The sequence below is a fragment of the Siphateles boraxobius genome, unplaced genomic scaffold, assembly GCF_051911475.1.
Source record: "Siphateles boraxobius isolate OS27281-9 unplaced genomic scaffold, OSU_SipBor_1 25, whole genome shotgun sequence".
Taxonomy (NCBI): domain Eukaryota; kingdom Metazoa; phylum Chordata; class Actinopteri; order Cypriniformes; family Leuciscidae; genus Siphateles; species Siphateles boraxobius.
Window position 1 is genome coordinate 33,190,902 of NW_027508866.1, and position 13,627 is coordinate 33,204,528.

General features: G+C 35.3%; 1 protein-coding gene across 1 annotated transcript; it reads right to left on the minus strand.

The window, feature by feature from the left end:
- Positions 1-5,905: 5,905 nt before the first annotated feature.
- On the minus strand, positions 5,906-13,475 carry polm (polymerase (DNA directed), mu). The gene is made up of 11 exons (XM_077243616.1): positions 12,514-13,475; positions 11,974-12,151; positions 11,784-11,882; positions 11,526-11,696; positions 11,212-11,283; positions 10,950-11,070; positions 9,251-9,383; positions 8,964-9,066; positions 8,640-8,855; positions 8,030-8,113; positions 5,906-6,311 (listed from the first exon to the last, which is right to left on the minus strand). The coding sequence occupies exons 1-11, from the start codon at positions 12,684-12,686 to the stop codon at positions 6,225-6,227; spliced, it is 1,437 nt and encodes a 478-aa protein (XP_077099731.1). The 5' UTR covers positions 12,687-13,475; the 3' UTR covers positions 5,906-6,224.
- Positions 13,476-13,627: the final 152 nt, after the last annotated feature.

The window sequence follows — 13,627 nt, forward strand, 5'->3', positions numbered from 1 at the left end:
TGTGATAAACCCGGGGCTGACTTTGATGTGTGTGTGTGTGTGTGACTGCCGTTCAGACAGGAGCCTGTTTTTATGGATGACAGACGGGAGGGGTTGGAGACGGCAGGGCCACCTCTCATCTCACTAACACTATCATTAAAGCAAAGATTACAGTGTGTGTGTGTGTGTGTGTGTGTGTGTGTGTGTGTGTGAGAGAGAGACTCTTCTGTTATAATGTTCCTGAGATTATAGTAATGTTTTTAGTAAAATCATGGTGAATTCAGGTTGATTGGGACACTTTTTGCCATTGATATGAAAGGGAAAATGTGTACCAATCAACCTGAATTCACCTTGTGCTTTATAGAAACCAGAATCCAAAACACTGATCTGAAAATGCTCTAATTTAACAGCAAGAACAGCAGCTGAAGAACCATTTACAGCAAAAAAAAAAAAAAAAAAAAAAAAATATATATATATATATATATTTGTGAGAACCTTCTAAGAACATTTTCTTTTAAAAGAGTACAAGTTGCATGACTGAGCTCCAAATCAGGTATTTTTTAGGTTTTGGGTCATTTATGTATTTATTAAAGTTCCAAATCAGGTATTTTTTAGGTTTTGGGTCATTTATTTATTTATTAAAGTTCCAAATCAGGTATTTTTTAGGTTTTGGGTCATTTATTTATTTATTAAAGTTCCAAATCAGGTATTTTATAGGTTTTGGGTCATTTAATTATTTATTAAAGTTCCAAATCAGGTATTTTTTAGGTTTTGGGTCATTTATGTATTTATTAAAGTTCCAAATCAGGTATTTTTTAGGTTTTGGGTCATTCATTTATTTATTAAAGTTCCAAAGCAAGTATTTTTTAGGTTTTTGGTCAATTATGTATTATTAAAGTTCCAAATCAGGTATTTTTTAGGTTTTGGGTCATTTATGTATTTATTAAAGTTCCAAATCAGGTATTTTTTAGGTTTTGGGTCATTTATTTATTTATTAAAGTTCCAAATCAGGTATTTTTTAGGTTATGTGTCATTTATTTATTTATTAAAGTTCCAAATCAGGTATTTTTTAGGTTTTGGGTCATTTAATTATTTATTAAAGTTCCAAATCAGGTATTTTTTAGGTTTTGGGTCATTTATGTATTTATTAAAGTTCCAAATCAGGTATTTTTTAGGTTTTGGGTCATTTATTTATTTATTAAAGTTCCAAATCAGGTATTTTTTAGGTTTTGGGCCATTTATTTATTTATTAAAGTTCCAAATTAGGTATTTTTTAGGTTTTGGGTCATTTATTTACTTATTAAAGTTCCAAATCAGGTATTTTTTAGGTTTTGGGTCATTTATTTATTTATTAAAGTTCCAAATCCGGTATTTTTTAGGTTTTGGGTCATTTATTTATTTATTAAAGTTCCAAAGCAGGTATTTTTTAGGTTTTGGGTCATTTATGTATTATTAAAGTTCCAAATCAGGTATTTTTTAGGTTTTGGGTCATTTATTTATTTTTATTAAAGTTCTAAATCAGTGTTGTTTTTTTCCAGCTTACGTGTCATGCATTTATTTATGTATTATTTATTTAAATTCTAAATCAGGTTTTTTTTTCTCTCCTCTCCTAATAAAACATTTCTTTGACAAATAATTATTTAGTTTTAAAGCAGTTTTATTGATTTTTATTTTAATTTCTTACTCACTGGTATCAGTCTGATTAGGCTCATGTTGGATATACTGACAGCATTTTTTATTGATGGATATGTTTTGATGATCAAGTTAAGATGCTCAGCCCATAATACTGTTGTGTTCTCATATGTATTAGTGCTGATGAGTCCAGTTAAAGGCATCATTTGTGCTGGGTGTGTTGTGAATGATCCTGAAGTGCTGCTACAGACGGCAGTCTCTCAGAGTAATGGCCCCCGGCAGTGAGGGCCTTTGATTGTCCTCATTGAGCCTCTTTCATCTCTAATAGGGCTGTTTGCTGCTCTGTTATGACTGCTCAGGTATTGTCCCTCTCCAGCGCTGCAGGGGCCCGAGGGTCAAAGATCCAGCTGTGCAAAATCAACACCGGCACCAAGAGCACAAAATAATCACAACATCAACATTTATACATGTTTTTACCTTTATGCTGGGCATCCGTTGACAGATTTGTGCACAATACTTCATTTAGAAACATTGTTCCCTACGACATGCTGATATCGAAATCAAAACAATAACATTTATACATAAAGGTTTCAATAAAATAAATAAATGTATTTATTTCATTTAGATGTTATATATCAACATCAAATAAAATACATCAGTGTTATTTTAGTATAATTGAGATACTATTATTGTTTTTATTTTTTTAATTTGTTTTTATTTTTATATTTTCTTTTTTCATTTAGACTTTTAAGTTTTAGTAATTTTGTTAAATTTTTGTCATTTTTATTAGCTTTTTAATGTCTTAATATCTTTTTTTCATTTCAGTTTTAACTAAATGAGAAAGAGGACAACAGTGACAAGTTTAAGTTTTTTATTTTATTTCAGTTAGCAATTTGGTGGTAGTTTTAGCCATCAAAAAAAAAATATATATATATATATATAAATGCTGACAGTATCCAATTTGATACCAATAATTAAAAGAAATAACTAGTTTAAATAAATCAGTTACTGTAAAAATTCAATAAATAATTGCACTACACAAAAAATAACCTAAAAAATACCTGATTTAGTATATATATTAGTGCTGTCAAATCGATTAATTGCATCTAACACAAGTTTGTGTATATAATATATGTGTATGTGTGTAAATGTATACATATCAAAATGTTATGTTAGATGCAATTAATATATATATATATATATATATATATATATATAATACATTACTTGTGTGTGTGTGTATGTATAGTAAAATCTTCCTTAAAAGTAAACATTAAAATGTGTTAATACAGTGAACTGCATAGGCCCAAATGCCCTGCCCATTATATAATATGTAGAATATAATAAAGTTACTAAATATAATGCTAAAACCTTAATACATAGCAAATTTGTTCTCTTCCCTATGTTGAGAATTTTTGTTAATCCTATAAAAACTTGCTCTTCCTTTAGTGTGCCGATATCAGCTGGACTTATTTCGACATTTCTATGACATTGTATGTTACGTATCAATTATCACATTAGAACTTCAAATTGTGATTGAACAGTGTTTAACGACTTTAATACGGCCTCGTGATGGTGTGTTCTGGTCTCGTTTGTTATGCAGGGAATGTCCATGAAAGTCACTAATCCGGTTAATCCCATCAACCCTGATTGCAACACATCCAGTAATCCCTCATTGACTCCAATCAGAGATGTGAACCACAAAGAAGGAGCCGAGGAACCGGGCCGGTTGGAAAAGCAGGTCTGTGATCATGAGAGATCTCAGAGCCCCGTCTCCTCCAGAGATCTGCTCCTCGCGGAGACCAGAGGTGTCCCGGACGCTCCGGCGGCCCTTTCAGGACACTTTTGTTTCACACCTGGAACCGGGGAGGGGAAGTGTGAAGGAGGCATTAAGCCCTATTGAGCATAACTGCCGAAACCCACCCACCCCGTCTCTTACGACACACATCACTGAAGAGCCGGGGCCAGATCACCATGTTTGTGAATGCTTTCAAATCATGGACACTTGACTGAAAGGAGCGTCCTCGCCGAGAAAGACAAGGGAGGAGGGAACGCTACATTTGGGCCTTTCCTTTTCCTGTTAAGAGTGTAATGTAAAGGCTGATGTGAGGTGTGAACCTAGACATGGCCTTTGAAGTTAAAATGACATTTCGAGGTCAATTATGTTGTTAGCAGAAGGTGTCTGCCGGTTTCAAACCGCCATAAAATACAACTTAAAGGTAGATAAAATGAGACACGCCGCTTTATGTCCTGTCAAACCTGAAGACACGCCGCTTAAAGAGCCTGCAAACCAACAGCCATCAGAGATAAAACAATATAGTGTTTTACACTGTCCATTAGTCTATTATACACTTTTGTGACATAAAAAAGACTAGGCAAAGAATATGAGATGAAACTCAAAACACTGTTAGTCGTATTATTTTTTGTGTTGATTCAAAAGGCTTTCTTGCCCCTTACAAAAACACAGTGATTATATCAAATAGTAAAACAACTGACTGATTATCATATTCATACATACTAATATTTACACTGTACTCTGGGGGTTTTATAAACTGTACTGGAGCATTACCATCGTATATTGTCTAAAAGGCATCATATTAAAGGGATAGTTTACCCAAAAATGAAAATGATGTCATCATTTACTCATCCTCAAGTTGTTCCAAACCTGTATGAGTTTCTGTCTTCTGTCGAACACAAAAGATGAATGTTTCTATATGTTGGTAGAAAAAGTGAGAAATTGTATTGGGAAAGACCAAAATACAAGTCAGACACGTCAACGTTAATAATTTATCTCAGAGAAAAGGATTTCCACACCAGTTGCATTCAAACTATTATTATAAACATATTTGGTTTGACTTGTGGCTATTTTGTGTTTTCCAATAAGCAGATTATTAATTTGAAAATACTGTAAGCACAGCAGCTTTTTTCTTATTTACTTTATCTACTATCTCTCCATAATATATAACTGCACTCAAGGCAAATGTATTGTAAAATCATGGATTAATTCTCTCATGGCACATTTGATTCTTTTGTAAAGGCTAAATAAATGCTGCTGCCATTAACACTGAAAGAAAGGAGACACGCAGAGCTGAATTTATACTTGAAAGATCCCCCGCAGAGACAGAGACGTCTGTTTATATACTGGAGGAGACACGAGACAAAACACGTCTCATTTCACCTCACGTTAGCTGTTGAAGCGCCAACATTTCCTCTGTGAAATGAATCAGATGATCAGTATGTATTAAAATACAGTACAGAAAGATTTTTTCATGTTTTTGAAAGAAGTCTCTTATCCTCACCAAGGCGTCATTTATTTGATCAAAAATACAGTAAAAATTAAGATATAGAATATATTTTAAAATGTAATTTATTTCTGTGATTTAAAGCTGAATTTTCAGCATAACTACTCCAGTCTTCAGTGTCACATGATCCTTCAGAAATCTTTATTTTGATCAATTGAATGCATCCTTGCTGAATAAAAGTATACATTTCTTATTAAAAAATCTTACTGACCCCAAACTTTTTAAAAACTGAAATATATTGTATTCTTTTAAAGAAACACTATCTACTATGGATTGACAGAAGGAAGAGGTTAATTGAAAAAATAGACGTCTTTTATACGGTTTAACAGCAGTTTTTACAGATTACGTTTAAAATCTTAGGCACTATTGAACTCAGCCTTCATCAAGGTCCTATACAGTTCAACAAGATTCACAAAGGATCTGGTGAGTTTTAAAGTTGACATTTCACGTACGTTTTTTTTTTGTCACAAAAAGAAATGTTAGCATGTTTCTTTTTTATAAATATCCTTATTTTAAGTAGGTTGCAATGCCAGAAAAACAAAATGGCTGCTGACTTTGATGTATTTTTATTTCTTTAGTTATGTCTGTTTTAACCCCAGTATTCGAGAAAATGTTTTAAAATATATAATGAGCATGTAAAGAAGTTTGGCGGTTGGAAAAAGCGGGTCAAAATGAACCAGGTGCACAAAAAGGAGGTTAGAATAATGTCAGGCATAATCTAACCACAAACACATCTGCATATATGATGTGTACATGCATCAAAAAGTCACTGACAAAGCTGAGAGCCTCCATACATCTCCGTAAATGTCAGTAGAACGTTTATAGGTTTGGTATATGCAACTTTATCGAAATTAAAGTATATATAAATTGTAGACAATCACACCAGCAGCTAAGACGATAAAATCAATATTACATAAAAAACCACCAACGGTCATTTATCCAAAGACAACGTCAAATTAATGCAGCGCTAAGATGGAAATAATAAGCAGTGACACATTTTCAGTTTTAATTAAAATATTTGATTAAAAAGTATAAAATAAGAACAACATCTTATAAACATTCAAGTATCTGATAAAAGAGAATTACCATTTCTCATCACTGTACCTTATTTACAAAGAACCACGTTAAAGCCTTAAACCATAGTGCGAAACAGAGAAAACTGATCAAATTATTGGCAGATATCTGATGCTTGCAAAACATTTGCACATCTTATAAACATTTACATGTGAAACGTGATCTGATCATAACTGGCAGCTCTGTGACGGAAGCACTGGCACATTGGTAGTGATAACTGGAGACTGATAGACTGAGTCAGGCGTTGCGCTCGGACGGAGGAATAAACTCAAGACCCAGGAAGGCAAAAATCTCCTCTTCCGTCTTTGCTCTGAGGTATAGATTCTGTGCAATTTTACAGAGAGAGATGTAAATGTAGCTTTTTTAGCAAGGTGTTGAGCGTTTTTACAGTAAAACATTTAATGTTGACTTATAAACCCTTGATCCATTAATACTAACACTTTATCTTCTATTCTATATCTATTATCTAAGAAAAAAAAAAGAAAAGAAAAAAAAACTAGATTAAACTGGGAAGGAACTTGAATATTGTTGTCCTATTGTTAGTTTAACTGCTTCTATTGTTCTCATTTGTACGTCGCTTTGGATAAAAGCATCTGCTAAATGAATATATGTAATGTATAAATGTTTACAATTTATAACTGTAAATATATATATTATGTCCTTCTCAAAAAATTAGCATATTGTGATAAAGTTCATTATTTTCCATAATGTAATGATAAAAATTAAACTTTCATATATTTTAGATTCATTTTACACCAACTGAAATATTTCAGGTCTTTTATTGTTTTAATACTGATGATTTTGGCATACAGCTCATGAAAACCCAAAATTCCTATCTCAAAAAATTAGCATATCATGAAAAGGGTCTCTAAACAAGCTATTAACCTAATCATCTGAATCAACTAATTAACTCTAAACACTTGCATGTATAACCTGCACTTGCACTTGACCTGTATATAGGTCAAAAAGTATTTAAGTCAAATTACACAGAATATGTTAAAGTGCCCCTATATGCTCTTTTAAAGACTCCTAATTTTGTTGGTCAGATGGTTCAGTCTGTTGTGATTGGTCGAAAGCTTACAGTACGTGTCGGAAGCCAAATGCCCATTACCATATCATTCAGCTCCTGATTTCGCAGAACAGAAAATGGCGTCTTCTCTACATGTCGACAACACAAACCAAACTCTTCCAGTCTCAGCTACAACTACAGTGTTTGAGGGTCAAAAAAGACGTTGTTCGCAAGCAGCCAGTTGAGACCATAGGCTGGCATTATGCAAATCTGTTACAAACCTACGTAGGTTCATGCAAGAAGTAAGACTGGAATTGACCCTTCTCAAGGAGTTTGATTGACAGGCTATCTGACCAATCATAATCCGCCATCCGCCGAATCCACCATTTTTGTCTGACAAGGAAGTCAGGAGAGTTAGTAGATTAACGTTGGAGGATTTTAACTTGAAAAACTAAGTGTACTGACGTCTTTTCGCGGTTAAAATAACATTCCTTCTTGTTCATTCATGTTTATTTGATCCTATAAATTAACTAGAAGGAAGAGATGATCAGTTCGAGAGCAGCTTTAACTGAGGCGATCTACAGCGATCTGTCAGACACATTAAAGAGCCACAAAACGGTATTTTTTGTTTAAATTTCTTTTAAAAAATGACCAAATTTGAAAGTTGTTACTTTGTTTCATATCAAAAGTAACCTGGTCTGTCGTGTCTGTCAGCGCGTTGTCAGTGTCCTCTGCTCCGCGTTGTATTTTTCACTTTGTGAGAACATGGTGTGTGTCGTGAGAGCGGCGTGGCTTGTCGGACATAGCAACAGTAACTAAAGGGGGCGGGTCTTTGCGAACAGTCAATTACTGACGACATGTTACAGGCAGTTCAGAATTGGTTCTTTTAGGAGACAATAACTCCATTTTACATTTACTACCAGCTATATTAAGCACTACATAAAAGGTAATATCCTAAAAAGCATAATAGGGGCACTTTAACATACTAAAACTATCGATGTACTTTTAGTGGACACATGCCGACGTGGCTCACCTGTTTGCTGTCGTACAGTGCGTGACTGCTCAAAGACATGTGCTTCTCTTGCCCAGCCCACCGTCTCAACTCCCTCTCGAACAGCTGCAGAACAAACAGCCCATCATGAGTGAACATCACTGACCTCAAAACACTAAGAGACGCCTCTTAAACATTCACATTAATCGACCTGATGATACATTTTGTTACTAGGTAAAATTAACGTTAACTGAAATTACGTAAAATAAAATGTACAAAACTTAAACTTATTTTATTTCAGCTAGCAACATTTCTTATTTTCATTTAGTTTCACTTGTATGTATGTTCTAAAATAACCAAAACTGAAATAAAAATGTCTAAAATCTATTCTATATAGACATATTTTATAATGACAAAAACGAATCGATTTTGATTGATTTCAATCAATTATCATTGATCTGACTATGAAAATTACTAAATGTATTTAATAATAATAATAATAATAATAAGCGTTTATAAGTACTACTAAGAGTGTTTGTTTTCAAACTACTCAACCAATAAAACTAACTGAAAACAAACAAAACATAACAGAAATAAATAATACTGAAATTTCGAAACAATTGAATCCTTTGGAAGTGAGGAAGCTACACACCTTAGACCCGGTCCATCCGAGAGTAGCGAAGGCAAACTGGCTGTAGGGACTGACCACCAGATCGACCCGTACAGCTCTTTCACGTTCACTTCCTGTCTGAAGCTTAAATATGGAAAAGCATCTCTCAAAGCGATCCATGTTATTAGGAGCTCTAGCTGGACCGTCCATTTTTTCCAGATAAGAGTTTCTGGTCGTCTTCTGATACAGCAGTAAACCCTGATGAAAAATACATGTTACTTTGTAAAGATATTGCATGACCATTTGCAACACCAGACACAAGGAATGGATTTGATCATCCAACTATTCAAAGAACTTCACAAGTACCTGCTCCTCCAGCCAGTTTGTGATTTTAGCCATCAGTCCTTCCTCTTTTCCTTCTTCTGGATGCGTTATGAGAAAGTCCACATCATGACCGACTTCTTTCCCCCTAAAATAGCAAATCTCAACTGCTTGATTGTTTATATTGTCGCAAAATGTAAAATATATTATTCGCACAGCTCTATTTATAAAGTTGGATATATAATACATTAAACTTTTCCTGCATACATACAGTATACTCAGGTAAATGCACAAAAATGCTTTGAAGATACAGTATTAAGGCAAAATCTGACCTTCTGAACCCTCCCATGAGCCTGATCTCCGCTCCGGGCAGCACAGCGCGCACAGCTTTCTCTACGATATCACTGACGACATCAGCCTCCGCCTTAGTGACGGGTTTCTGGAGGTCAGCGTAATACTGGACTCCTGGAAGGGATGAGGTCAGAGGTCATTTCAAATTCTAGATCATCCATTTCAGTTTTTTTGAAGAACCAAATAATAACTCATTAACCGGTGCTAAATCTTCTTCTAATTTATTTGTAGACTTATAGATGCAAATTGTTTAAATATTTTTATATTTATTAATTAATAAAATAAAAAAACTTTACATGGACACACACTTAAATATAAATATAGGTATATTTATTAGGTATATACACAAATAAATTATATATATATATATATATATATATTATATACATATATATATATACACACACAGTACACTTCCCGGCCACTTTATTACGTACACCTTCTCATTAACACAAATATCTAATCAGCCAATCGCATGGTCAAGATGATCTGCTGAAGTTCAAGCTGAGCATCAGAATGGGGAAGAAAGGGAATTTAAGAGACTTTGAACGAGGCATGCTTGTTGGTGTCAGACGGGCCGGTCTGAGAATTTCAGAAACTGCTGATCTACTGGGATTTTCACACACACAACCATCTCTAGGCTTTACAGAGTGTGGACCGAAAAACAGGAAATATCCCGTGTGCGGCAGTTCTGTGGGAGAAAATGCTTTGTTGATGTCAGAGGAGAACGGCCAGACTGGTTCAGCTGATAGAAAGACAACAGTAACTCAAATAAGCTCTTGTTACAATCGAGGTGCAGAAGAGCATCTCTGAAGCTCAACACGTCAAAGCTTGAAGCAGAAGATCTCCAGCAACAGAACACACACCGGTGACACTCCTGTCAGCTGAGAACTGGAGACTGAGGCTACGATTCACACTCACTCACCAAAACTGGACAATAGAAGATTGGAAAAACGTTGCCTGGTCTGATGAGTCTGGATTTCTGCTGGGTCGTTCAGATGATCGGGTCAGAGTTTAAACAACATGAAAGCATGGATCATCCGGTCTTGTATCAGAGGTTCAGGTTGCTGGTGCTGTAATGGTGTAATGGATATTTTCTTGGCACACTTTGGGCCTCTTAGTACCACCTGAGCATCATTAAACGCCACAGCCGGCCTGAGTATTGTTGCTGACCATGTCCATCCCTTCATGACCACAGTGTATCAACTTCCAGCAGGATAACACTCCATGTCACAAAGCTCAACTCATCTCAAACTGGTTTCTTGAACATGACAGTGAGTTCATTAAACTCTATTTGCCTCCACAGTCACCAGATCTCAATCCAATAGAGCAGCTTTGGGATGTGCTGGAACGGGAGATTCGCATCATGGATCTGCATCAATTGTGTGATGTCTCACAGTCAATATGGACCAAAATCTCTGAGGAAAGTTTCCAGCACCTTGTTAAATATTTGCCATGAAAAATTAAGGCAACTCAGATGGCACTAGGAAGGTGTACGTAATAAAGTGGCCAGTGAGTGTATATTTGATCAATCAAATGTTGTTCGAAACAAACAAACACACACACACACACACACACACACACACACACACACACACACACTATATAGGTTGTTTGATAAAAAATATTTATATATTTATGAATACAATTACAAAAATGTAGCACATTGAAATGCAGTACCCGCTTGCTGTGCACGGTTCAACTGTTGTCCTGTGCGAAGCAAATCATCAGGAGATCGCAATCCTTCTCTAAACCAGCGATCTGCGGTCCGCACACCCACCCCAAAAATACCAGTCAGTGCCTGCAGGAAAGGTTACGACTTCATAATACACAAACTAAAGGTACGAAATCAGGCATTTCATTTACAATGGCAGATGCCAATATTCAGAATAGTTTGAGTAGTATGAAAGTATGCTATTTTTGAACATATACCCATCATTACCTTCATGGCCTGAAATTGATCTGATTGTCTTGTTGACTCCACTTCTCTTGATGATCCATCTTCTAAAATCTCCTAAATGGTAAAATAAGCTTTTTTAACAGATATATCTCTAGACAATATGGATTTTTGAGAGAAGTTTACATGTATGCATATAGCAGACACTTTTATCCAAAGCGACAAAGGCAATGGTTCTTCTTCAGCAGAACAAAGAATTTTATATGGGTTTGGAACAACTTGACGGAGAGTAAATAATGACAGAATTTTCATTTTTGGGTGAACTATCCCTTTAGGCTACAGGAAAGGATAATTGTCACCTTAATAACCCTCTGTGAATGGTCACCCAAGCAGGGCAAAGACCTCAGATCCTCCATGTTCTTCACTCGATGGGGAAGTGCCTTTAGGACTGAAGCTGCCCGTCTAAAAGCAACGCTCCGTCCTTCATTGTCATTATATTCGGCATTTTGAGACAAGATTTCAAGAGCATCCTACAGGACAGAGTGTCAAATAACTGCTCATCTTTAGCTCAATGGCAGTGAATAAACAGAAAGCAGTTGAGAAATCAAATAACTCACTGTTAGAAATGAATTGTGGTGTTTCAAAGGTGTTCGTCTTTGACAGGCATAACTTTTCATGAGCATTGCAGTTGGGTCTATGTTGGGTTTTGGGTTAACCTGCCACACATTTACAAACTTAGTTCATTTATTCTTTTTAAAGTAATGTGTCCATAAAAGCAGATCCAGCAAGTGAGATCTGCCCTTGTACCTGTAATTTGTGTCTGTCCTGAACAGTAACGGGATGTCCTGCCTCCATGCTCTCCGTGAACCACCTGATATCTAACAAATGGACAGAGCTGGACGTGTCTGGTCCTGTTTGGTTGTCCAGCCAGGCCTGCACTTCATCTCCACTGTTGTTTTCTGACACAATATGTGTGATGGAGGAACTGTAGAAGAAAACAAACAGGGCTAGTCTAAAAGTTATCTTTCATGGCAGGGGTTTTCAAACTTTAAGATGCCACAGACCCCCAAATATGATCATCCTCCTGTGAAGGACCCATCCTAAAATTTAAAAGCCATCTATCATTTATAAACACCCAATTTATACACTGAAAAATGTATACTATACATCTAAAATTAAATTAAGTTATATTATTTATATATTTCTACTCACTATAGTAATGCACACAACAGTATGTATTATTTAAATCCAATTGTATCTGTATTATAGATTAATAACCCGTGTTTTGTGGTACCCTTACAAAAAAGAACTATGGTAAATTGACGACGGTTCGCAATGTAAACATACCTGTAGGTTTCTTTAATAAGAAATCCTTTGCTCCGTCCTAGTCGTGTAAGAAATGCTCTTCTAGATGTTCCCATCTTTCTCTCCAAGATGAATATAGAAACATGGGGAAATTTACAGATGTCATTCTGTTGACTAACAGTTAGAGACACTTTCCTGCGTTTTAATGGGATCATAATCTAGACTAGATTAAACACTTTGGATCCCCTTCTGCCAATTTTAACCACCTCATCTACCACCACTGATCAGATGCAATCCAACACACTGCACTTTCACAAGATTGAGTGACAAGATGTCACGTGTGAGTCAGAAAGAAAGAAAAAATCATTTTTTATGATTCAAGTGCGCGCATTAGTGGCCCGACATTTGCCTTCAATTGGTCTCGGTGGGCATAAATAATAAGTAACGTTATTGTGTTTTAACACTTCACTTGCTATTTTTAAATGAAACTGCTATAAAGAAAGTAAGTTTCTCATTATACATTTCCAGATGAATAATGTTTTAACCGCAGCGAAAGGATGTGGTGTTCACATGTGGTTTCTGTTACTTTTTTCAGCGTTGGTGAGGATCGACCAATCATAGTCATATATGATTACTAGATAAGGATTGCTACACCGGATTTCTAATTATGTAGCAACGTATCGTGCATTATAAACAATAGATTTAAACGACAATGGGGTTGTTCAAAAACGTCTAAAAAAAATTATCCAGCATTCAGTTCAGGTTTTCGGGCCACAGGCGACACCTCTCGGAAGACGGACCGCGTATCTCATGTACACAGGGGGATCTATTTTAAGTGATGCACAATGCACATGTTGGTGCACTCATAAACAGTTCCGACTGGATGCAGAGCGACATTAAGTTAAATTTAACTAAGAATTAAATTAAAACATAAATAAAAGAATGAATTTGAAGCGTCCAGAAGGTTTTCCTTGATCCTCAAATGTCATTTTCGATTCTAAAACAATAACAAACAATCACGTGAAGGGGAAGGGGTGTGACTTTGAAATAAAACGCGCAGTCATGTTTGTTAAAATTTTATTTCGATGATTTGAGAGGAATATATATTTATGGTTTAGTCCTATTTCTCTTTATTGACGATGATGATGATATTCAA